Source organism: Xiphophorus hellerii, chromosome 22 (genome assembly GCF_003331165.1).
Source record: "Xiphophorus hellerii strain 12219 chromosome 22, Xiphophorus_hellerii-4.1, whole genome shotgun sequence".
Taxonomy (NCBI): domain Eukaryota; kingdom Metazoa; phylum Chordata; class Actinopteri; order Cyprinodontiformes; family Poeciliidae; genus Xiphophorus; species Xiphophorus hellerii.
The window spans coordinates 699,583-724,339 of record NC_045693.1 but is presented as its reverse complement, the minus strand read 5'-3'; the positions used below and the strand labels follow the sequence as shown (position 1 = coordinate 724,339).

The window sequence follows — 24,757 nt, the reverse complement described above, 5'->3', positions numbered from 1 at the left end:
AACAGAAGAAGCTGATCTGTGTGCAGTTGGCGGTTTATATGAGTGAATGTTAAGAATCTTATTCTCATTTATGAATCATGTTACACAGACACATCGTTTATGCTTTGTGACACTAATTTAGCTCCATACGTTTCCAAACTACTTTATTATATTTCAAACATACAGTACTTACAGTATATTACTTCTGTAAATACATCAAGTATCAAGTGTATTACATATAAATACAAAGTATACTAATAGCATGCTTGTGCCAATTTTGACAGAATAACTTTAAACATACTTAAATCTAATTGTACCAAAATACACTTTTAAGAAATGTATTAAAGGGCGTGCCGTGGTGGCGTAGCGGTTAGCGTGACCCATATTTCGAGGCCTTGAGTCCTTGTCGCGGGTTCGACTCCCGGACCCGACGACATTTGCCTCATGTCTTCCCCCCTCTCCTTCCCTGTTTCCTGGGAAACAGGGAACAGGAAAGTTCCCTGTATAAGGGAACTTCCCTTATACAGGGACTTATGACATATAAGGGACATATAAGTGTCCCTTATATGTCCCTTTCATATAAGGGACACTAGAGCCCACAAAAAGACCCCCTGGAGGGGTAAAAAAAAATAAAATAAAGAAATGTATTAAATAAAAGTATGTTTTAAGTGAACAAAATATGTATTTGTTTGCTTTTAAAGATATTTTGTGTATATTTTAAAATATATGCTCAAAATAGGGTTTTTTTTAAATTCACACTATTATTCACAAAATAATAGTGAATTCACAAAATTCACTATTATTGTTGTTGTTGAAAACAACAACAATAATAATAATAATACAGACCTTTGGGCACTTAAATAACTTAAAAACAACATTATATGTAGGAGAAAACATAAAGTACAGAAACCCTTCAGCTGTGAGTTTGACAATGAGGAACAGCAAAAACAAAAACAAGTCTATGATTTTAACTAAAATGTGCAGATTCATCATACTGTGATGATTTAAAAATAGTTTACTTGAAAAGTAAACTATGAAATATACTAAAATTTCAGTATGCTTTAAATTACATCTGAGTATACTTTAGGCTAATAAAGTGCGTTTTTAGGTGCCTTAATAATATTTTACTATTTTTATTAAAATGGCAAAGAATAAAAAAATAACAATCCTTATAGTGGAATATTATTTACTTTGTTGTCTAACAAAGTTAATGTGTTCATGCCTCAAAATATCAAACGTTGACAGTTTAGTGACAGAGGAGCTACAACAAAAACAATTCTTGTTTTGTTGATTAGTTATAAAACTAGACCTTATTTGGGAAATATTTATCTTAGATGTAAAAACAATACAGTAATAACACTGTAGGTTATTTAGTTTTTATAAATTGTAATAAAATATTTTCACAGGAATGTCGCTATGTTGTTCCCGCTGCAATGCATTCTGGGTAAATGACGTGTAACGGTCCAACTGCCTGGCTCCTCCAGCCAAAACAGTGATGAGAAACCTTATTAAATCTTTTTAATTTGAACCGGAGCGAATTGAAAAAGATCAGAACTAGAAAAAACAAGAGATGATGAAGAGGAGGAGCAAACAGAGGAAGAGTTGGTCGTAGCAGCTGCTGCTGCCTTCAGGTTCATAATGAAACAATGAATGAGACTCACCTGGTCACTGTGTGGTCCGGTCTTGTGTGAAAATCTGCCCCCTTGTGTCAGGAGCGCGCATTGCAGCCAGAGGCGGATCTGACCATTTTCACGGCGCTTCTGATCGATTCTCAGTTAAACTCATATGATCATGTCAAGGTTGCAACATTCAGTTTAATCTACAGCTGTTGTTTGAAAAAGAAGCAATAACAAAATAGATAAATGAACGAGGTCTTCTGTTTTGTGTTATTTTAAACGTCAAAAGAATCGGTCTTTTTCCAACTTTTGTCATCAAACAGTTTTCCAACACGTTGTATGTATTTATAATTTTTCATTGCTGATATAAGAGGATTGAAACTGGCTGATAGCAGGGCACAAAATTTAAGACTTCCTGAAAAGACGAGAGTTTAGACTTTCTGGTAAATCCTAATCTAATGTAAAATATGACAAATTACTGGACTAAGGACATTTCTAGTATAACTACATGCTATCAGACATAACAATTTTTGAGAATTTGGAGACAGTTGCTCTTTATTTCCCAAAGTTATGGGGGAGGACAGGAGAGAATGGATCATCTGTTTCCCCTCCATAACATGGGAACAAATTAATTGACCTGAAAGTCTTTAACTGTGTTTATTCCTCTCTTCATCAACAACAACAAATTCTATGGATTTGGTGACATTTGATCATTATTTGCCAAAGTTAAAGGAGGGGAACCATGTATTTTAGCCACCTGAAATAATCCGTTCCTCACCCATAGCATAGCAAAAAGTTCATTTTAACTCTAACCTTATTGAAAATGACACCAGTCAAACACAATATGTCCAACAACTACTGGGGTAAAGTCAACCTTCCTGCGTTTCCACTCCAGTACAGAATAGATCTGATGACGTCATCAACCCAGCAGTGAAAAAATGGCGACCTCCATGGGTGAAAAATATAACAAAAGATGAATATTTTTGAAGTAATTATGAGTTTTGATGTAATACGAACAGCATTTTTTAAGAAATAGGAAAATTTCAACATCGTGGATCCTTTTAACACCAAGTGTAGCAGGAATCTTCAGTTTTACATTTCTCCGAATATGATCTGTGGTTTTCAGTTTTTTAACTAAAACACAGAAGCTGTCTTTACCCCAATTCATTTTCAGATGTATGATGTAAGATCTATTATTGAACGGCATTAGCTCCAGTTCATACTCCAGACCAGATGGGGGCGGTAGGGTTTCTGGCAGAATAAGTTTTGAAATGTTTTATCTGTGGAGTCAAAGGTCTAAAGTCTCAGCAGTTTGTTCTTCGTTCTGCTTTTCTACCAACATCGTCAAAATTTAAGCATTGATATTAAATCCTGACTAGCAGCTGCTGGTTCGGTCCAAATGAGAAAAGAATCCATTCACATCCACTGTTGACGATAAAGTGGTAAACCGGGTTCTGGTTCTGTTTGGGTTCTGGTGGCGGTACAGATCGGTTCTAATCATCTTCGTCTCCCAGTGGGTTCTGGCAGGAAGTGTTCTGGCACTTCCTTTGGCGATCTTGGTGGAGACGAGTTCTCTGAGCTGCTGAATGACGGCAAGGGGGTCATAGGTCACATCCTCCTTCAGAACCACAAAGGCAAACGGGACTGAGCAGGTCAACACACACACACACACACACACACACACACACACACACACACACACACACACAGCAGGTTAAAGGCTTCAGATTGTGACATCATAATAAAATATTCTGTGCAAAAAAGGTTAACCACAGAGAATAAATCATAAAAAAATGAAATACAAATAGTGTTTGTATTATTATATGTGCAAGAAAGTCCTGTATGAGTTTATTTTGAAAGTCCTGTATGAGTTTATTTTGAAAGTCCTGTATGAGTTTATTTTGAAAGTCCTGTATGAGTTTATTTTGAAAGTCCTGTATGAGTTTATTTTGAAAGTCCTGTATGAGTTTATTTTGAAAGTCCTGTATGGAGAGACGTTTTCCTCCGGCAGAATCTGGTTTTGGGGAAGCTTCACCAACACTGGTGGGATTAAGAGGATTTCTCCATGAGGTTATCAGGTAAAGGGACTGGACCGGACCGGACCCGATACCTGCAGTCACTTGGGCGGAGTGCGCTGCAGGCCTGGAACCGGGTCAGACCCCCGGGGTTAAAAACGGTGAGACGTTTCCTATTATTTTTTTCCTTTTTCGGGATAAAGACAGATGAAGCATTTGGGCCCCAACGCTTGTGTTTTTTTTGTGTGTGTTTTTTGTGAATGAATTTGAATGTTTTTGAGCGTTTAGCCATGTTCATTATTATTATTACTGAAAGATATTCATGAAATATCCAAAACTGTTTCATTGAAGAGACTGGGTTTGTTTATTCTAAAGCAGAATCCATTTGAAATATAGTTTTATTAAATACAGCCGTTATTATTATTCTTCTTCTTTGTTTTCTTCAAATCATCTTTGATTATTACAGGATGTTAAGTTACTCATTTCTAATCTTGATGAAATAATTAAACAAACTCTTGAGCGTGTGCAACCTTCCATTTAGACGGGCCCAACTGGACCCATCAGAACCTCTCAGTTCGGTCTGTGTGACTTAAAGCTGCACTGAATGACCAGCAGGGGGCAGCAAAGCCTCTAACTGCAGGTTCAGTTTACCTTTAAGCTAAAGTTCTGCAGAACCAGACCAACTGGCCCAGGCCGGTTCTGTTTCTACCAGAAGAGGCTTTTATTGTGAAAGGGCCCAGGTGTGTCTCACCTTCTCCTTTGATGTCAAGCGGCACCGCTGGATGTTCGTCCTGCAAACAGAGAACAGGTCCGGTTCCTCAACAGCCGGTTCTGTTCAGTCCAGAGGTCACCAGAGGGCGCTGCTGTTCCACGTTCACACCGAGTCAGAACTTCAGAACTTCCTTCGACCCAACAGGAGGTTCATTTATCTCTGGGCCAGTTCAACAGGCTGACCCGGTTCTGGTTCTGGTTCCTCGAGGTCTCTACAGCTGCTCTTTATTTGTTTATTGATTATTTCTAGCCAGTGAACCGCAGAGGGCCCCATATGGGTCCCACATAGATTTTCTATCTGGGTAGAACCATGTGGAGTCGCCATGGAAACCAGTGACAAAACCACGTGGGGTCCGTATGGTAGCCCACATTTATCCCATATGGGGCCCACCTCGGTATTCTGGATGGGTGGAGTCTTCTTTATTCTCATGAGTTGGACGCTTTACTTATTAAGGTTCTGTTCTGGCCTTGGTGACCCAGTCCAGGATTCTAACTGGACCCAAACTGGTTCCATCTCTGTTTGGATTCCATCCACCACCTGGAGAACTCCTGAGAATCTGGTTCTGGACCCGGTTCTTACCAGAGCCGTCCCCAGCCAGTGTCCGCTGATGTCGATGATGTCGTCCATCCAACCCGTTATCTGGTAGAACCCGTCCTCGGACCGGAAGGCTCCGTCCCCGGTGAAGTAGAGACCTGCGGAGGGAACCGTGAGCTCAGCCTGAAGTTCTCCGGGGAATCCCAGGACCTCACTGACCCGGAAACGGCCCGAAGTACGAGTCCAGGAACCTCTGGGGGTCTCCGTAGATGGTCCGGGCCATCCGGCGCCACGGCTGGCAGAGGCGCAGGGAACCGCTGACCGCGTTCCCACGGAGAACCTCCCCCTGACGGGGACAGCAGGGAACAACTGGAGGGAACAACTGGAGGGAACAACTGGAGGGATTCTCTGTTCAAATGTAAATGGCCTGAACTTTTCTAGCAATTTATCAAGTCCAGAGAATTTAAAAGCTCTTCACACTACATCCAGTAATCCATCACACGCTGATGGTGGCGAGATACTGGGTGGGAGCGGCTACCAGTAGATACTGGGTAGGAGCGGCTACCAGTAGATACTGGGTAGGAGCGGCTACCAGTAGATACTGGGTGGGAGCGGCTACCAGTAGATACTGGGTGGGAGCGGCTACCAGTAGATACTGGGTGGGAGCGGCTACCAGTAGATACTGGGTATCTACCATCCTTCCACCATGGCCTCTGGGAGCGAGGGAACGTCGGCGTAATCTAGGGAACCTCGGAATGAGTTTTATTCTGGTTCTGTTAAAGTTTCTACAACTTTGCCTGTTGGTTCTGATCAGAGTCGGCGGATTCCTTTCCGGACTTTGATTAGGAACATCAGGGAGGTCGTTGGGGTCAGGCAGCATTTAGATCTGAGCTAACTGGCGGATAGCTCCTTAGCTGGGTCGGTCCGGTCCGGTCCGGCCAAGCTGGTACTCCTCTGAACCAATGAGATGATTTTATTCCTTACAGGTTCTGTCCATCTGACCAGAACCCGGCTGAGGTTCTGCCTGGAGACGCTTTCAGACTGAGGCAGAACCGGTCCAGATGGAAGGAGTTCTGGTTCTGGTGTGGCTGCGTCTCAGGATCCTAATCTAATCTAATCTGCTGCCCTGATGATGATGATGATGATGATGATGATGAGGAAGCTGATTCACCAGCTGCTGCAGCGGCGCCGACCAGACCGGGTCACACGGGTCAGCCCTAACTGGACCAGAGCCCAGCAGAACTCCGCTGCCCAGGAACCAGCTGCTGCTGGCGGCCCGGTGGGTCGGAACCAGAGGCAGAACCAGAGAGAACCGGATTAGAACCAGAGACGGAACCGAGGCAGAACCGGGTCAGAACCAGGTCAGATGGTTCAGGAGACAGAATAAAACAACAGGAAGTGACCCAAACAGCCGCATCAGAAAGAAGAACCGACCCAAAACCTCCGACCCAGAGAACCGGGTCAGAACCGGGTCAGACAACCCAAACAACTCCCGGACTGGGCCAGGTCATCAGGGAAAGGTTTTGATCCAAACAGGTTCTACTGCTCCTTCCCACAGCAACCCGACCCTAACCTGGTCCAGAACCGGTGCTGGACCGCACCAGGATCATCACCAGTGGTACCACAGCTGCAGTTCTGGTTCCGTCCAGTCAGTCGGACCGGCTCAGTCAGGAGTCTCAGAGCCATGTTCCGGATCCCCAGAACCCGTCCTCTGTCTCTTCCAGAACCTCCAGACTGATCAATCAGAACAAACAGAACCGGACTCTAACCGGGCCTCACCTGGTCTCCCATCAGAACCGGCTGGATGCCGAGGAACGGCCTCATGGCCGGGAAGATGGCGGCGCCGTGATCCGCGGGTCGATGCACACTCCTTCGGTTTCTGAGGGGGAGCACAGGTTAGAGAACCGGTCCGGTCTGGTTCTGGTACCAGACACAAGTCTGAGGGCTGTCCCAGGCGGTTCTGACTCAGTGGTTCTACCAGCAGGGGCCCAGCTGCAGTTCCTAGAGGTTCCGGTTGGTCCAGCAGCTGGGCCAAGTTTAGAGCCGCGTGGCGAGATTGTCGAGGAATTGGGTCAGCGGCCATGATCCTTTCTGGGGGGGCAGAAGGAGGAGGGAGGGGGGCTGGGGGCGGGGGCGGGGGCAGGGGGGGAGGGGGGGCAGGGACGGGGCAGAAGGAGGAGGGAGGGGAGGCAGGGGGCGGGGCAGAGATCGGGGGTTGGTTGTTAATTGTCCGCTGAGCTGCAGATGTTCTGCTGCTGATCGTTCCAATTAGGGTTTAAACTTCAGCAAAGAGAAAATCAGGAGTACTTAATGTCGGGTCGGCGTCCAGAACCAGAACCAGATGTGGGAGGAGCCTACGGACCTCTATGACCTCTGACCTCCACAGACAGCAGGAAGGTTCCTCTGGGAGATTCTCCAGTTTGGGTCAGGAACTGGGAGAACTGGGAGGAAGTCCCTCAGACTGCGTCTCACCTGTCTGCCACCAGGTGTCCACCAGGGGGCGGCGTCCCTCCTCCACCACGCTGTGGAACCAGTGCCAGGCCTCGTGGTCGATGGGTTCCCCCACTGTGGACAACCAGATATGGAGCATCAACACTGACCAATCCTGGGCCACAGGAAGTCATGACATCACTTCCTGGTGATATCCAGGTGGTGATGACATCACTTCCTGGTCTCCAGCTGCCAGGAAGTGATGTGATGACTTCATGTCCGCTAGGCTAGATTAGCGGTTCCGTCAGTGACGTCCTGTGTTCAGACACCCAGAACCTTCTGACCCGGAAACTGGATCTGAAGCTCCTGGTCCAGAATATAAATCTTGGCCCAGAATATCTGCGCCTGGTGTGTTTGGTGTCAAACCCCAGAACCGGTTCCTGTCAGGTTCTGACTGAGTTGGACCGGTTGGACGCCGGTGTCCCAGAGGTTGGACCCAGCTGACCCCAGCGACCTCAGAGCGTCTCCGTGTTTCCGTAGAACTGGTTGATCTCCAGCGTCTCCCAGTACCTGCCTGGACACAACTACAAGGTGAGACACACTCTGTCCCACACGGCCACACTCCGTTTAACTTCCTGTTTAAGCTCCGCCCCCTGCCTCTCACAACCGCTTTAACGATGCTTTCTGCCGCTTTGTCTGTTTGGGATCACAGAGGTCAAAGGTCAGTCGACAGATGAAAGGAGACATCAGGTTCTGGTGATGGGTTTTGGCTCAGAGCCTCTGACCAATCAGAGCTCAGAAAGCAGAACTAATGGTCTAACTGCAGATCATAAAACCAGGTTAATGAGAGGCTGGAGCTCCACTTTCTGCTGCAGGTGAGACTCACCTGAGGTTCAAGATCAATCTGCACAGATCATCCAACCTCCATCCAACATTCATCCAACCTCCATCCAGCCTCAGAATGCCTCCAGTGGGGAATGTGGGATTGGAGCACTGGATGAAGCTGCGTAGGTGAAGCAGGGAGTTTTGGTGCCATTGACCCGGCTCACCTGGATCCGGGTACGCAGGTGTGCTGTCGAACAGGACGGTGGTGGCGCCGTTGCACAGCGGACCGTAAACCACGTAGCTGTGTCCCATCATCCAGCTGATGTCCGCCATGCAGCCAAACACGTCTCCGTCTCGGTAGAACACCAACTGGAACAACAGAAACAGGGTTCTGGTGAGTTCCGGACCTGTTGGCAGAACCAGGTCGGTTCCCTTCAGAGGTTCTCCTCTTCAGGCTGAATGTTGTTCCTTCTCCAAGGCCTGCTGGAGAAAATCTGCACCAGGCAGGAACACCAGCATCTAACTGTTCCCGGGTTGTAGGAAGGTGCTGTCTCTGGAGAACATTTGGACCGTCTCCATGGCGCTGTCCTTGAACAGAACCACGAGGAAGTCCGATCCAATGGTGGGGAAGCAACTCAGGATGCTACATGGAGGGACCAACCAGGACTCCTGGTGGCACTCAGCTTCTCTTTGGTCGAAACCACCGAACCCAACGACAGGAGGACACAACTAGCCAGTGGCCTCGGCCCGATATGATCCGGTCAGAATCCCGATGAGGTCATAATGTTCTAGCACCATGAGGAACCAGGAGTTCTCCACCGCGGTTAGGTTCGAAGACCGGAGGCGTACCTGGTGAGTGATGGAGGCGAACAGCAGGTAACCCGCTGGGTTGGACGATGCCTTGAGGTTTCCCTGTGCTGCCTGACGTGTAGAGCAGGAAGAGGACGTCCTCGCTGTCCAGAGGTTCTGCTGGACAGACACCAGGCTGAGAGGACGTCACCTGAAGACAGCAGAGGAAGTTTACACATGGTTCTGATGGACTGGGTGTGTTGGTCATTTTTGGACTGGTATGGACCTTCTGATCAGGTGTCTCACCTCTTCCAGAGGGACGTCCATCTTTCCCATCACTGCAAGCTGGTCGGTCCTCTGAGAGACGAAGACATGTTGGACTGTCTTCACCGCAGCGTCCACAGTGGCCTTCAGCTCGATGACTCGGCCTCCCCTCACACCTCGGTTCCAGGTGATCACGGCCCTGCACTGAGCTGAGACAGAACGTCCTGAGGAACGTTCCAACAACATCTGAACATTATCTGGAAACCAGGAGTAAATGTGAGAACATTCAGACCTCCTTTACTGTCAGAATGAAACCGCTACCCTTGGACTAACAGGTTAGCATTTTGAGGGTCAACGTTAAGACGGTAAAGATCAAACTGTCTCGTCTTTAGGCTCTTTAGTTATTGGACAGAATTTCAGCTGATTGATGTGGGTCCCACATGGCGACAGCTCTAATGAAGGTCTGCTGTGGAAGCGCCAACATGGCGGCTACAGCCAGTGGCGACACCGGCATGTAGACGGCCACCCTGTCACCTTTCTGGATCCCATGAGCCTTCAGGGCGTTGGCAAGGCGGCAGGTCGTCTCCAGAAGCTCCTTGAAGGAGAAACATGACGGAATCAGATCTGAGTTATAGCAAGTTAACAAGGAAGCAGGACCAGGAAACCACTTCCTGTTGTACTGTAGGGAGTTAGACGGTTTGTTTTAGTCAGTTCTGTCTTGGTTTTGGTTCTGGGTGCAGATCTAGATGCTGACCTGCTGCTCTACGCAGATGATGGTGAGATTTACAACAAAACAATCTCCTGCCTTGGGTCTGAAACATTTCCAGGAGATTCAGATTAGAATCTGGTGGAGATGAGAAAAGCTCTGAGGACGGATCCTGGACACGGTGTCTCTGTTTACGGAGCGTCATGGAAACAAGCCGGAGCGTCTCCGTCGCCGCAGCAGTCAGCAGGTGTGTGTGGCGTCCGCACCTGTAGGAGACCTTCACCTCGGTGCCGGGTTCGTCCCGCTCCCGGATCAGAGCCACCCGGTCCGGATGAGTTTCCTCATGGACGTCCAGGCAGTTCACTGGGACAGAGATGGAACCGGGTCAGCAGAACCCGGCTCAGGAGGGAACGGATCCCTCCAGGAGAACCTCGGACCTTCAGGACCCGGCTACGCTACTCTAGCTGAGGGCCTGGTGATGTTACCATGGAAACAGAGTTAAAAGACCCTGAGGAACTACACCGGTTCTGAAGGTTCTGGAGAACATCAGCTACCCTCCTAGAGAGCTTCAGATGGTCCTCCGGTCCAATCAGAACCCCTCCCCAGCGTGAGCCGCGGCGGCGCCGAGCGGATCATCATCCCGACCCGGCAGGAATCTCTGATTGAACATTAATCCTGAAGTGGATTTAGAGGCAGCAGACCGGGCCGGGCCGGGCCGGGCCGGAGCGGCACGCAGCGGCGCCACAGAACCCGTTTATGTAATGGAGAGTTGATCCCGTATCGGACCTGATGGGAACCAATCATCCCGCCGCCGTTATTGGATTATAATTGGATTATAGTCCGACACAAACAAGGCAGAGGATGAAAATCTGACAAACATCTGGACCCGGTACCGGGTCCTGGTCCAGAACCACCAGAGGTCTGGATTGGACTGGACCAGTCCTGGAGAACCAGAACCAACAACCAGAACCCGTCCTCCGTGACGGGAACCAGAGTCACATCAGAACCTAATGTGACTGCGGATCAGAACCGGTCTCATCTCCACCTGCCGGCCTCTGTTAGGCCCGATCCCCACAGTGCTGGTTCTGGACCCGCTTGCTGGTTCTGTTTGGTCCAAACTCACAGCAGGAAATCTAAAACATTCTGCTGCTCTGGTCCATTCATGGTTCTGGTTCCGGTTCCCTGCCACCTTATTATTAATAAACCGAACCGAACCTCAACCTTTCTACCGTTTGTGTCAGAACGGAACCGACTGACCCACACAGGTTCGGTTCAGAGAAAAATCAGCCGAACTTGATCTGAGCTTTAATTCCTGATCCGAACCGAAAGGATATGATTCAGAAACCGGACCGAACCTCTGTCCCCTCGGTTCGGCTCGGAACTCACGGACACGTTCAGCTTCCCGCCCAGTGGATCCGGCCCGGTTCAGATCGCAGTCCTGGACGGTTTGGCCCAGTGGAGCCTGTCGGTGGCTGCGACGCCCCAGAACCGGTCCGGTTCTGAGAGCCGGTACAGGTCCCGGTGGGGCAGCCGGGGTGGAGCAGGACAGAAAGCGGACCGGACCGGTTCGGTCCGGACGAGCTGCGACGGCCTAGGAGGACCCAGAAGAGTCCGGTTCCCCTGTGTGGAGCCATGTCAGTCTGGAGCGGGCCGAACCGAGACCGACCCCCCCGACAGCCGAGTCCAGCTAGGAGGCAGGGGGCAGGGCGAGCGGCTCCGGTTCTGGTTCGGGCGGGAACAGAGACTGGACTGGGAGGTTTCATCTGATGAAGCAGAACCGGATCTGGATCCAGATGTGAGCCGGTGGTTCCGGTTTGGTTCCGATTTTTAATCTGTTGCAAAATTATGAAGAATCGAAACATTTTACTGGATTATTATTGATTATAGATAAATATCACTGATACATCCATATTATATCTATAATTAATAACACTAATATTATTATTGGCTATAGATATAAATCAGGATTATATATTATAGATATATAAGTGATAGATCTGCTGGTTTCTGTCTGGATAATCAAATCATCTGGAGCAGAAGGAAGGAAAGAAGCCTGTTTAATATGGGATTGAAGGTCCTAGTCAAAGTAACAGGTTCTTCATGAGTGGGAATGACCCAGAGGTTGCTATGACAACGCCTCAATGGGGCTGTTAGTAAAGTTGCTGCTGAAAAATCTGCATTTGCTTATTTTGAAACCGATTTTAATAAATGAATAAAATGGTGGGAGGATGACCTCTGACCTCTGGTGTGTCCGACGATCCTGGAAGCCGATAATCTGATTGGCTGATTGTCACATGATCATAATAACGATGAAACAAACATGTTGTGGTCCTGATTAGCATCTGGAACGTAAACAAACCGCAGATTAGCATCAGAACCGAGGTGGGATTATCGCCTGGACGTCCGTTAATCTGACCGCAGGTCTGCTGGATTACACATCATCATCTGGATTTACTGGACTCCCTCAAGCTGCCCAACTGGAAACCAGTCAAACCAGTCCTCTGCTGCAGAGGAACCGGAACCGGTGCAGAACCGGCAGATGGGATTAGCAGCGGCTCTGGACCGGGTCAGAAACACGTCCAGCTGGAGTTCCTCAGGGCGTCACGTCTGCTCTGGAGCCGTGATTTAAAACTTTATTCAAAAACACGACAATCTAATGACAGATTAAAGTCCAACAGAACCGAACCGTCCAGCTCTGCGCCTTCATGAGATCTTCTGTCTCAGCTGCTAATCTGGGATTAAAGCGGCGGCTCAGCGCTCTGGCTCTGCTGCATCCGCCTCAGGTGAGCTTTGGTCTGCAGGTGAGCCTGCAGGAAGCTGCGCAGCCGGAAGTGCTTCCCGCAGCGCTGGCAGCTGTGCGGCGCCTGGCCGAAGGTCTCGGCGCAGGCGGAGCAGCGGGACGGCTTCTGGTCCCGCAGCAGCTCCTTCAGCCGGTAGCTCCTCCCGCACACACCGCAGTGGAACGGCTTGTCCCCCATGTGGCTGCGCCGGTGCGCCCGGAGCTGCGACGGGTTAGGGAACTTCTTCCCGCAGACCTGGCAGGTGACAGCCGGCGGCAGCAGGCAGGCCACCGCCGGCTCCTGGGCGTGCCGGCTGATCATGTGGTTCCTCAGGCAGCGGAAGCTCTTGCCGCAGACGGAGCAGAGCTGCTTCTCTCCGGTGTGCGTGGCCTGGTGGCTGCGCAGGTTGGCAGCCTGCGTGAAGCGCCGCCCGCACGTGGAGCAGCTGAACGGGCGCGGCTCCTGGTGCACCAGCGTGTGTCGCGTCAGGTGGGAGGCGTGGTAGAAGGCCTTGCCGCAGACCTCGCACATAAAGGTCTTGCTGAAGTGCGTCACCCGGTGCGTCTTCAGCGCGCTGACACAGGAGTAGCCCTTCCAGCAGATGTCGCAGCGGCAGCTCTTCTCGCCGGTGTGGCGCGCCTTGACGTGCAGGTCGCGGTGCGTCTTGTGGTTGAAGCTCTTGGGGCAGAAGCCGCAGGCGAACGGCAGGAGGCCGTGCTCCTTCACCTGGTGTTCCCGGAGCTTCAGGACGCCGCCGAACGCCGCGCCGCACACCGAGCACAGCGGGTGGGACTTCCTGTGGTGGTCGGCCAGCCTCTCGGCGCTGGGGAACAGCCTGCTGCAGCGCCAGCACTGCAGGTGAAGCTCCTCGCTCGCCGTGGCCTCCGCCCGCCTCCGCCCGCAGCGTTTGGCCACGCCGTCAGGTGGCACTGGGGGCCGGGCGTAGTCATGGTCATCGGTCGGAGGGGAGGAAGAGGCGAGGCGCTCCTGCAACTCCTCACCTGTGAGATTAGAGGCGCTGCTTCTGCTGTCACCTGGAACACAGACACAGTTCATCTGATGAGCAGCAGAGGGCGCTGCAGCAGCAGCTGACTCCACCAGGAGAACCTCAGGGCTCCGTCCTCAGCACATCAGCAGGTAGACTCACCCTCAGCGCTCAGAAATGGAAACATGGTCAGCGTTTGCTCTGCCTCTGGTCCGTCACTGACTCTGTAGAGCAGGAAGTAGGCGTGGCCTGGGCCGGGCTCCTGCTCACCTGAAACACAGAAACGCAACGATTTTCACCTGGTTCACACCAAACACAGACTCTGACTCAGACCTACCTGGATCCAACCCTCTGCTCACCTGAATCCTGTTTATGACCCGATCCTGGTCTAACCCTAACCCAGGATCTGACTGGTTTAAACTAACTGGTTTAGAGACCTTTTACCTGGCAGACAGGTTTACACCTGGTCCCGTCTGTGTAGCTCCTCCCAGTGTCTCTAACTAATCCTTCATCTCTACTGTTTTCTACCTCTAAATGTTCGTCTCTCTGCAGATGATTGAGTTTTTCTTCCTGTGCTGATTGGAAATCATATCATCATTTTTAAATGTTAAATCTGTGATAAACAGATTTAAAATCTGAAAATGTTTGTCCTGCAGACTCACCTCCACCTGTCTGGGTCTTCATTAACCCTCCACAGATGTCAGCCGTTGTGGGCGGAGCCTCTTCCTGCCTCGTCATGCTGGTTTCCAGGATCTTCAGGATTTGATCCACAGCTTCCAGACACAGCCTGTCCACCGCCACTCCCAGTTCCTCCTGAGGAAACCAGTACACCTCCATCACTCGTTCACACAGACTGAAAGAACCAGTCTTTTCTGACTGGGCCCAAACTGGAACAGAACCAGGATTCTGCAGATCTGCAGCTCCTCCAAAGAGCCTCTTAATAACTTTGGTCCAAATGAATCCAGATGTTTAATGATAAGTTATGTTTTATTAGCAGGTTATTTACTGACGTTCCCTTCAGGAAAACTAACTGCATATCTCCTTGTCGTCGGGTTTTCCTCTTGATCACATGCAGAACATTCCTGACCATCAAGCGTTTTATTTCAGTGCGTTTGGATCATGCAGGGGAGTCGGGAGGATCCAGATCCAGGCTAATAATCTGATTCTGGACCCAGAACCAGGAAGCCTGATGGTCTGAGGCCAGCTGGTTCAGGAAATGATCCTGACGTTTCACAAAGACACGACAGTGAAACAGAGACAAAATGTTGCCATAGGAGCAAACAGAAACCCCCCCAGAACAATAACAAGCCCGCCTGTAAATACAAAAACATACAAATGGTAATATATAGCTGGATATAAATAACTTAGCGTTTCAGTCATAGTGAGGGATTGTTGGTCAACGGGAGGAAACTGTTTCTGAGTCTGGCTGTTCAACAGCGAAGGAAACTTCCTGCCGGACGGACGACGACCAGATGATCAAACGATCAAATGATCAAACGATCAAATGATCAAACGATCAGAGGATCAAACGATCAGACGATCAAACGATCAGACGATCAAACGATCAGAGGATCAAACGATCAGAGGATCAAACGATCAGAGGATCAAACGATCAAACGATCAGAGGATCAAATGATCAGAGGATCAAACGATCAGAGGATCAAACGATCAGAGGATCAAACGATCAGAGGATCAAACGATCAAACGATCAGACGATCAAACGATCAGAGGATCAAATGATCAGAGGATCAGACGATCAGAGGATCAAACGATCAAACGATCAAACGATCAGACGATCAAACGATCAGACGATCAAACGATCAGACGATCAAACGATCAGAGGATCAAACGATCAGAGGATCAAACGATCAGAGGATCAAACGATCAAACGATCAGACGATCAAACGATCAGAGGATCAAACGATCAGACGATCAAACGATCAAACGATCAGAGGATCAGACGATCAAACGATCAGACGATCAAACGATCAGAGGATCAAACGATCAGACGATCAAACGATCAGAGGATCAAACGATCAGACGATCAAACGATCAGAGGATCAGACGATCAGAGGATCAGAGGATCAAACGATCAAACGATCAGACGATCAAACGATCAGACGATCAAACGATCAGAGGATCAGACGATCAGAGGATCAGAGGATCAAACGATCAAATGATCAGACGATCAAACGATCAGAGGATCAAACGATCAGAGGATCAAACGATCAGACGATCAAACGATCAGAGGATCAAACGATCAGACGATCAAACGATCAAATGATCAAACGATCAGACGATCAAACGATCAGACGATCAAATGATCAAACGATCAAACGATCAGACGATCAAATGATCAGACGATCAAACGATCAGAGGATCAAACGATCAGAGGATCAAACGATCAGAGGATCAAACAATCAGACGATCAAATGATGGAGAGGACAGGAGGAGTCAGAGAGGATCTGGTTTGCTCTGGCTGAGCAGCATCACCAGGCTACAAACAACAGCATTCTGCAGGTTTTTATGAGACGTATTAGAGATGTTGTTCAAAGCCTTTCTAGAATATATCCTGACAGGTAATCTCTCTGATACATGGGAAACAGGGATTATCAGTTTAATCCCCAAATCTAATAAACATCTAATGGATGTTTATAATCAGAACATCTCTGTGTGATTATGAAATGTTAGCTCAGGTTTCTGCTCAGACTGAATAGAAGTGAGAGATTCAACAATCAGCCTTTATTATGGTCAGCTTGGATTTCACACACGCTGGACATTCCTCTCTGAGATGCTGCAAACTTTAGGGGATTATCTTTGTGGATTCATTGAGCTGCTCTACGGTGATATTTATAGCTCAGTTCCCATAAATCCAGGACTCCGCTCTAGATTTAAGATCCAGCGAAGCATTTGGCTTTACACTGTTTATAACAATAACTCAGTTATTAACGCTGCAAATCAATAACAAGATCAACCAGTTTGCTGACGATCAAAACAAACAAAAACGATCCAGTGCTTGTCTCTGCCCTCAGTATAATTTCATAAATCCCTCAGATTTAAGGTTAGAAATGTGAGATTTCTCTCATTCATTACTGAACATATCAAAGCATTTCGTCAGTCAGAGTCCAGAATGAAGTTAAATGTTTATGGATGAAACAGGAAGAAATGTTTTTGTTAAAAGTCCCAATTAATTAATACATGAGAAGGTTGGTTATTAATGAATCTGACTTTGACGTCATGGTTGTAGTGGAACCGGGTTCTGCTCCACGCCACTGTACCGGGCCGGCCCAAGTAACCCTCGACTGCGTTGTGTAGTTTTTTAATGAAGACAAGGAGTTTCTGGGTGATCAGGCGGTTTCCCTCAGCACACTACAACAGAGCGTTATGTTAGCTTTTAGCTTAGCACATGAAGTGTTTTACAATATTAACAAAACTAAAAGTACAAAAATTGGTGACTGGGACACATCTAGTAAATATTAATCACACACTTTGTCTAAGTTCATAAAAATGATGTTTTATGTGTTGCTAACACTTTTCTACTGTGTGCTGAAGAACGCAACTCACCTCTAGTGCAGCTTTCACAGACTGGCAGTGAGAACAGGGGCCAGCAACATGTAACCAGCCACACAGAGAGGGGGCGCTGTTTCCCCATTGCACTGATACATATAGATTCTACAACCTAAACACTGTTACAGTTGCGCTTAGGAAAAATGGCTTAAAACATTCAATATGGATTCATTTTTCTAATTTTATATTTAGAAAGCTGGGAGGATTTGAAATCCTTGGAAATTTGGATTTTGAGATCAGGAGATTCCAGTTAAACTGCCAAACATCCAGACTTCTGGAAAATGAATTTTCAGTGGAACTTCTCACTCCGTGTTTAAGTTTTAGTGAATAAATATAAGGCTCGTATGAAAACAGTGTTATGTTTCTAGACATTTCTTAGATCCTGTGAATTTGTTGTCATTTCTGAGAAAATATCATTTTATTCGTTGGATTTTGGGAAAGTGAGCAAAGCGATCCGATTATCGTAGATTGAGTTAATCAGAAATGTTTTTCCCAGATTCAGTATTGACTTTCTCGATCTCCACGTTAAAAGTGAACGACAGTAACTTAACTGACATTAAACGTAACAAGAGTCAACCGCGGAATGAGATAAAATATTTATTTAGATTATGAAGGAGATTCTAGCTTGTTTTCTACAATTTTGTTCATATTCTCTTGCGTTGCTGTTAACAGCTTTGTTAGTTGATAATAAATAAAAAAGTTAAACTCGCTGTAGAGTTCACAAGGACCGTGACGTCACTCGACATGAGCTGCTGGAGCCGGAAGTGTTGCTGTTAGCCACGGTTAGCTTTACCTCCGGCCGGGGCTCCTGGCTGCTTACACGGACCGCCTCCCTCGCGGTTCGGAGCTCCGTCAGCAGAGTTTGGGCCAGGCTGTTCACGACCAGAACCACTTGGCTCCTGACTGCGGCTAAATCCGCCATTCTGGGCCGCGGTCAGTTCCGGATTAGCAAGCGACTGAACAGCGGTACAGGACGTGACGTAGGTGACTCGTCCAGTGCCTTTTCCGTTTCCTTTAAAAAACAAAAATCATAAACATGCCATGATTCATACAGCAAACAGAGAGAAGCAGCTCATTTTGACCAGATTCATTCATTTATTATTATTTTATAATAAACCGAAGGAAATTCTGACTTTTTTCTCAGAATTTTAACTTTAAAGTCAGAATTGAATTTTTCGGCCCTGATCCTCCATTGGACACAGATTCTTTATTTCAGAAAACTATTGTTGATCGCAGAGAAAATCTAAATGATGTAACTCTTATAGATTCTGTGGGCAGAAAGGATCTCCTGTAGCAGTCTGTGTCACAGGGCGTGAGAAGAAGCCTCTGACTGGATTTATGGAAGATCCTTCTGTGCATCCTCATCTCCACTGGTTCCACAGAACCAGAACAGAACCAGACTTTCTATCCGGTTGTTGACCCGTTCTGACAGATGATAACAGAAAGATTGACCCACACACAACAATAATCTCCTTTGTTTTGTTCACGTTTTAATTTTTAATCCTTTATTTGTTGTGGAAAATCTCCTGTCATTATTAGAGAGAAACATGAAAACAATAACAATAATCCAGGAACCGCTGTTGAACGTCACCAACATCAGAACGATCTCACAGCTGGTCTGCAGCTGGACTCCTCCTTTCTATGGCCGTCTCCATGGCGACGCGGCGGCAGCGCGGATGGCTAGCATGACTATGGGCAATCTGAACAGGCTGCTGCTGCAGACATCCTGAAGATGTTTTAATAGAGTGGACAGCAACACGCCTGATGGTTGCCGTGGAGATTCTGGACACAAGGATGCTGGATGGACATCCTACAGGACTCATCCAACCATCATCCAACCATCATCCATCCATTTCTTGGTTTTTCATCATGATTTATGATACAAAGTCTGAGATGCTCCAAAAATATCTTATTTTTATTTTTCCCTCTGGTGACCAATGGCTGTACAGACATTTAGTAATAATAATAATAATAACATCAAGAACAACCATAAACAGTAAGTATAGTTTGTATTTTACATTCTGATCTCCAAACACACGAACAGACAGGAAGTTTCCTCCCAACACAGGTAGAAAACGGGGAAAAGAACCAAACGGGTCCTGGAGTTCTGGAGTCCGACCCGGTCCAGTGAAGTTCTGCAGAACTTTCAGCCTCTCCTCTTGCCCCGCCCACTCCTCTCTGATTGGTTCCCGGGTGGGTGGGGCCGCCCTGCTTCACTTACGCCACATAATAAATAAACTCCGCCTTAATGCGGCCGGTTTGCGTGGCAACAGATGACGCCTCCTCATGAACGAAGAGCCAATCAGATTACAGTCCGAGCAGGCCCCGCCCACCTTCAGCTGTGTTCCTCTGATTCGCCGCTGCTCCCCTGCTGTGGCGAGGGGGCGGTCCTTGCGGAGGCCCCGCCCTCTTCCTGCTGCGGCTGTTTGGCAGAGCTGGATAGGTCGATGGCCTCTTCCTCTTCCTCCTCTTCCTCCTCTGTCTCCTCCCCCTCCTGAAGCCCCGCCCCATCGGCGCGCCGCTGCGGGGCGTCGCAGAACGGGTCGGGCGGCGGCGGGCTGGAGCATTTCTTGGCCATCTCCAGGGACTTCTTGTGCATACCTGAGGGGGCGGAGCCAGACCAGATCAGGTCAGAACGGGAGGTGGCCAGCAGGGGGCGCTGTGAGTGAGCGCGTGTGTATTGCTGCCGGTGTGCGTGTGCGTGGCACTGACGTGCATGCGGCTCACCGAGCAGCCAGGGGGCGCAGGAACCCATCATGCCGTTCTTGGCCGAGTTGAGGATGGACTCCGGCAGCGGGATGGAGTGGCGGACCATGGCGCCGTACAGACCGTACTCCGCCATGACGCTGCTGCGGCCCCAGCACTTCTCACGCTTCCGCCACTTCGCCCGCCGGTTCTGGAACCACACCTGGACACCAGCAGAACCAGGACATGTGGACCGGGTCAGGACAAACGGAACCACAACACACAGAACCAGAACATGTGGACCGGGTCAGGACAAACGGAACCACAACACACAGAACCAGAACATGTGGACCGGGTCAGGACAAACAGAACCAGAACATGTGGACCGGGTCAGGATTCTCATGTTAACGTTTAAATAAATTAAAATCTATTTAATGATCTGAATGTTCAATAATAAACTGTTATAATATCTTAATATAAATCAGGATCATAATGTTATAAAAGCTTCGTTAAATTATTTTTGTCTATTTTTCTAGATTGTTTTATTTATAGACTTTTTGATTTTTAATATATTTTTTATCATTTCGTATTGTTATAATTAAACTGATGACGTCAAGTTGTGGCTGTTGGTCCGCTGGGTGAACCTGCAGCTCCTCCACCGGCTGCGGGTCCGGTTCCGGTTCCGGCTCCGGTTCTGGCTCCAGTTCTGGTTCCGGTACCGGTTCCGGTTCCGGCTCCATCCCGCCTCGGTTTTGCTCTTCGTGTTCTGTTGTCCTGGTGGAACCGGTTCTCCTGTTTTCGGTCCTTCTTTTGCAGTAGATTCTTTTTGCTTTAGTCCGGTACCAGTAGGGGCTCCGGCGGCCCGGTCGGCCCGGTACAGGTTCGGCCCCCTGCTGTACCGGTTTGTTCTTTTGGATCGGCTCATCGGGTCCAACTTTCTGTTAACACTTTTGGGTTTTTCTTTTTCGGTCTTTAATTGTCTCTTTCTTCTAAATTTTAAAATAAAATCATTAAATATTATAATATAACGATTATTAACAAGTTATAATAAAGTATTGATTGAATACTAATGAGTATCAATAATAACGTAATATTTTTATACAATTGAGAATTAAATAATTGATGAATATCATTTTGTTTTATTTTAGTTTCTATACTTTAATGTAAATATGACTAAATGTATAATGTCTTTATTAAATTAAAATTAGTATCTACATTATCATAAATAATTATCATTTGTATTAATGATAATAAATTATTACTAATTATTATTAATAAAAATAAAATAATGTCTGCATTATTTTTAAACACCTAAATAATTTCTGAATATGTATCACATTGTTTTATTTTAGTTTCCATATTTCGATACACAAAATGAATAATTTATTTATTTAATAAAGATCAGTGTTTATATTATTACTGAATCTAAAAGCAGAACAGAAAATAAATAAGTTCACACACAACAAAACACGGAGTCCTCGGTTCTGTGGACCTGCACACATCAGAACCGAACCGGACCGCGGCCTCACCTGGATCCGGTCCTCCGGCAGTTCCGTCTTCATGGCCAACATCTCCCGGGCGTAGACGTCCGGATAGTGGGCCTCGTGGAAGGCCTTCTCCAGCTCCTCCAGCTGGTGGGAGGTGAAGACGGTGCTGAGGAAGAGGAGGAGGAGGAAGAGTCAAAATTAGGTCGGAACCAGCTGAGCTGCAGGTTCAGAACCAGAACCAGTTCTGTTCACATGGTTTAATCCTGCTGCTCTATTCATTATTATTATTATTATTATTATTATTATTATATTTGTAGCTAATTATTTAATCTTTAATGTATTCAATGTTTTCTCTTTAAAGCTCCAGACTTTTTTATTTTCATGTTTTTCTGAGTAAATTAAATTAAATCTTTTTTAACCAAACATATTTATTAATTACCAAACTAGAATTTATTCACTGTTATTGATTTATAATTCAATAAAGTCAATGATTATTTATGTGCAAATAATTAGAAACCGGTTCTGGTCCATCAGAATTTCATTAATAAAAATCAAATTTCGTTTCATTTCATATTTTCTGTTTTTTAAAATATTTTCATCAGTAATTTCTAAATCAGCTCAAAGTCCCGGAGCTGCTGGGTCCATCGGAACCGAGCCGCAGATTCAAAGCTCCGTTTTCAGAGGAAAAATAAATCGTCCAATTGAATTTAATTAATTTTTAAAATTTGCCTAATTTCTGTTATTTTTAAAACTTGTTTCCGGATGAAGATCTTCCTCACCGGTGTCTCCTCTTCTTCCTCTTCTGGGAGTTTCCGGAGCTTTTCGAGTCGTTTCGGTCCGACAGACACTCTTCATCTGCAGAACAGAACCAGAACCAGAACATCAGAACCAGACCGCGGTGGAACTGGGCCACTCCAGAACCGGACCGGTCCGTACCGGAGTACTGGTCCCGCTGGGCCTCCAGGTTCTGCAGGTAGTGCCCGTCCGGCCGCGCCTGCAGCAGCGGCAGGTGGCCCGGCAGGAAGCACGGCGCCCCGGCGGGCTGCTGCGCCGCCAGGCTGCACAGGAAGCCCAGGCCGAGCGGCAGCGACCCGCCCGGGAACGAGAAGCCGCCGAGGCCGCCGGCCGGGCCCGGAGGCTCCACGGCGGTCCCGGAGCCCGCGGCGGGCGGCCCGGAGCCCGGCGGCCCGGCGGGCTGCTGCCGCGCCGCCAGGTCCGACTCCAGGCCCAGAAGGTCGGTGATGGCGAAGCCTTTGGACCGGAACCCGGAGCCGTGCAGCCGGGCCTTGTCGATGCCGAACCCCGGGGAGAGCATCCGCACCCTGGGTTTGTCCTCGCTGAGCTCCTCCCGGCCGGTCATGCTGAGGAAGAGGAGGGATGAAGGTCGAAAAACGGGACCGGGACCCGGCGGGAGGAATTTATGCGGACCCGGACCCCCGGGTCCGCGGCGGCAGCCAATCAGGAGCCAGAACCAGCGGGGTGGGCAGGAGGGGTGAGGCCGAGGGGAGGGGGAGGGGGGGTCTCTTCTCAATCCCAGAGGATTAATTGCCACCAATTTCCCTCCAATCCGATCTGGATTTACTGACCGGAGGAAGAGGAGGAGGAGGAAGGTTTAGTTTGTTGATCTTTGATCAGACCCAGATCTCCTCTTCATCTTCTCCCTGCGGCGTCACCGAGCTGCAGGGGTTACCATGGCAACCGCATCCCAGAGCCAGGTGAGGTCAAAGTTTAAAACCTTTAACAGAAACAGAAGAAATGAAGAAAGTAGATTCAGATTCTGGAATCAGAGACAGGAAGTTCATCTATAACAGTGGTCCCCAACCACCGGTCCGCGGACCAATTGGTACCGGGCCTCGCAAGAAATAATGAACTACTTCCGGATCTTTTATTTGGAAAATCCTAAACCGGATTTTACCGGCTACTTCTTGCGAGTCAAAATTGAGCCAACCTGCAGCAGAATGAGTGATAAAACAACATCGGAGTACAGCGCCCCCCCCCCCCCCCCCCCCCTCCGCAGCAAAATTGTGAAGGGCTGACCGGTCCGCCGACTAAAAGGTTTGGGGACCGCTGATCTATAAATGTCCAACACATTCTCAGTCCATGTCATGGGACATGTGTTGAAATGTCCCATGAAGGCAGGAACATCTAGATTATCAGCAGCTGCAACTGCATCTTCAGATTAAATCAGATCAATTTAAGATTAGATATGAATTTATTTATGTATTTATTTATTTGTTTTCTTATCATTTCTGAGTGAGAAAAGTCCAAATAGATCCAACATTCTGACATGAAACTGAGGATTTGAGTTTTCTTTGTGTTTATTTTAGGTGTCTGTGTCTACCCCCCCCCCCCGATTGTTCCCAGCTGTGTCTCGCTCCCTGATCGCCCTCCTTGTTTTAATCCCACCTGTTCCTCGTTCCTCGTCTTGTCCAATCTAATCTTCTTGCTGTCTGATGTTTTCCGTTGTTACCAGTTTTGAGCCTTTGCCTTCTGCTCATCTGTGCTGCCTGGACTTTATTATACTTTCACCATTAATCATCATTCTTTCACTCCAACCTGGATCCTCTCAACCTCACCGTGACAGAAATGATCCAGGAAACTGAAACATGAAGAACATCTGAAAACTGTAGAAATATAAATGTATAAATTCAGATGCATCAATATTTACTAACATCATGAAAACCGAAGACGGTGCAGAGATTCTACCTGGTCAGGCTGTGGCTACTATGCAGTAGCTCATCACCATCAGTGTGAATGAATGAATGAATGAATGAATGAATGCAGAAGCACTTTGGGTTCCTCTGGACCTGATAAGGAGCAACGGAAACACAAGACTGAAGGTTGCAGACACACACACACACACACACACTTATTTTAACTTCATCACCTTCAGACGCATTAATGCAATAAATCCATAAATTTACAACTAATTAATAAAAACTCAGTTCTAAATATAAAAAGCTGATTTTTATCCTAAAAACAACAATAATAATAATAATTAAATCTGTTATTTCCAACAAAAATAATGAGCAAAAAAAAAACGTATCTCTGAATATTTAAAACGGTAATTAATAATAATAATCAATAACCAATAATCAATAACCAGCACAAAGCTGCAGATCCGTTTCTTTTTCTCTGATGACGGATCTTCATCATCAGCAGGTGATGATGATGATGATGGATGATGAGGTCCGTCGGTACCAGCCAGTACCTGGTTCTGTTGGGGCGGTCCGGATCGTCCAGAATCGGTTCTTCAGTTCAGCTGACACCAGGAGGTCCGGTCCGAACAGGGCAGGTTCTGGTCAGGTTCTAACTGGACCTGA

At 47.6% G+C, this 24,757-nt stretch overlaps 3 protein-coding genes across 7 annotated transcripts; all 3 read right to left on the bottom strand.

Moving 5' to 3' along the window:
• Window positions 1-1,773: 1,773 nt before the first annotated feature.
• On the bottom strand, window positions 1,774-12,279 carry LOC116713370 (acetyl-coenzyme A synthetase-like). The gene is given in 11 exon segments (XM_032553514.1): window positions 1,774-3,239; window positions 4,362-4,427; window positions 4,691-4,781; window positions 4,827-5,074; window positions 5,136-5,262; window positions 6,696-6,772; window positions 6,774-7,007; window positions 7,389-8,540; window positions 9,021-9,171; window positions 9,267-9,481; window positions 12,171-12,279. Coding segments are annotated over 8 exon segments (1,230 nt in total). The 5' UTR covers window positions 7,507-8,540; window positions 9,021-9,171; window positions 9,267-9,481; window positions 12,171-12,279; the 3' UTR covers window positions 1,774-2,970.
• LOC116712918 (zinc finger protein 665-like) lies at window positions 11,971-18,245 on the bottom strand. The gene is made up of 4 exons (XM_032552811.1): window positions 18,056-18,245; window positions 14,358-14,508; window positions 13,858-13,965; window positions 11,971-13,744 (listed from the first exon to the last, which is right to left on the bottom strand). Exons 1-4 carry the CDS (start codon window positions 18,182-18,184, stop codon window positions 12,669-12,671), a joined length of 1,464 nt encoding a protein of 487 aa, XP_032408702.1. The 5' UTR covers window positions 18,185-18,245; the 3' UTR covers window positions 11,971-12,668.
• A 913-nt stretch (window positions 18,246-19,158) lies between these two features.
• On the bottom strand, window positions 19,159-24,757 carry vsx1 (visual system homeobox 1 homolog, chx10-like). 5 transcript variants are annotated; one of them, XM_032552831.1, is made up of 7 exons: window positions 24,646-24,757; window positions 23,991-24,241; window positions 22,371-23,169; window positions 22,214-22,289; window positions 21,477-21,600; window positions 19,975-20,170; window positions 19,159-19,863 (listed from the first exon to the last, which is right to left on the bottom strand). In XM_032552831.1, exons 3-7 carry the CDS (start codon window positions 22,792-22,794, stop codon window positions 19,598-19,600), a joined length of 1,086 nt encoding a protein of 361 aa, XP_032408722.1. In that variant the 5' UTR covers window positions 22,795-23,169; window positions 23,991-24,241; window positions 24,646-24,757; the 3' UTR covers window positions 19,159-19,597. The 5 variants fall into 5 exon arrangements, with proteins under 5 accessions (XP_032408722.1, XP_032408724.1, XP_032408721.1 ...); XM_032552833.1 differs by lacking the exon at window positions 24,646-24,757 and having other exon boundaries at window positions 22,371-22,795; window positions 23,021-23,169; window positions 23,991-24,315; XM_032552830.1 differs by lacking the exon at window positions 24,646-24,757 and having other exon boundaries at window positions 23,991-24,058; window positions 24,141-24,315.

Bases quoted from the DNA above. Each gene is read 5' to 3' on its own strand.
- vsx1 (XM_032552831.1), bottom strand. From the start codon at position 22,794: ATGACCGGCCGGGAGGAGCTCAGCGAGGACAAACCCAGGGTGCGGATG. The intron at 20,171-21,476 runs GTGAGGCCGCGG...GCTGGTGTCCAG, and splicing joins TGCCGGAGGACCGGATCCAG to GTGTGGTTCCAGAACCGGCG. The intron at 19,864-19,974 runs GTCAGTGCCACG...CCGCCCCCTCAG, and splicing joins GCTCGGTGAGCCGCATGCAC to GTATGCACAAGAAGTCCCTG.
- LOC116712918 (XM_032552811.1), bottom strand. From the start codon at position 18,184: ATGGCGGATTTAGCCGCAGTCAGGAGCCAAGTGGTTCTGGTCGTGAAC. The intron at 14,509-18,055 runs GTAAAGCTAACC...TGGTTTCCTCAG, and splicing joins GCCAGGAGCCCCGGCCGGAG to GAGGAACTGGGAGTGGCGGT. The intron at 13,745-13,857 runs GTGAGTCTACCT...TCTGTGTTCCAG, and splicing joins TCCATTTCTGAGCGCTGAGG to GTGACAGCAGAAGCAGCGCC.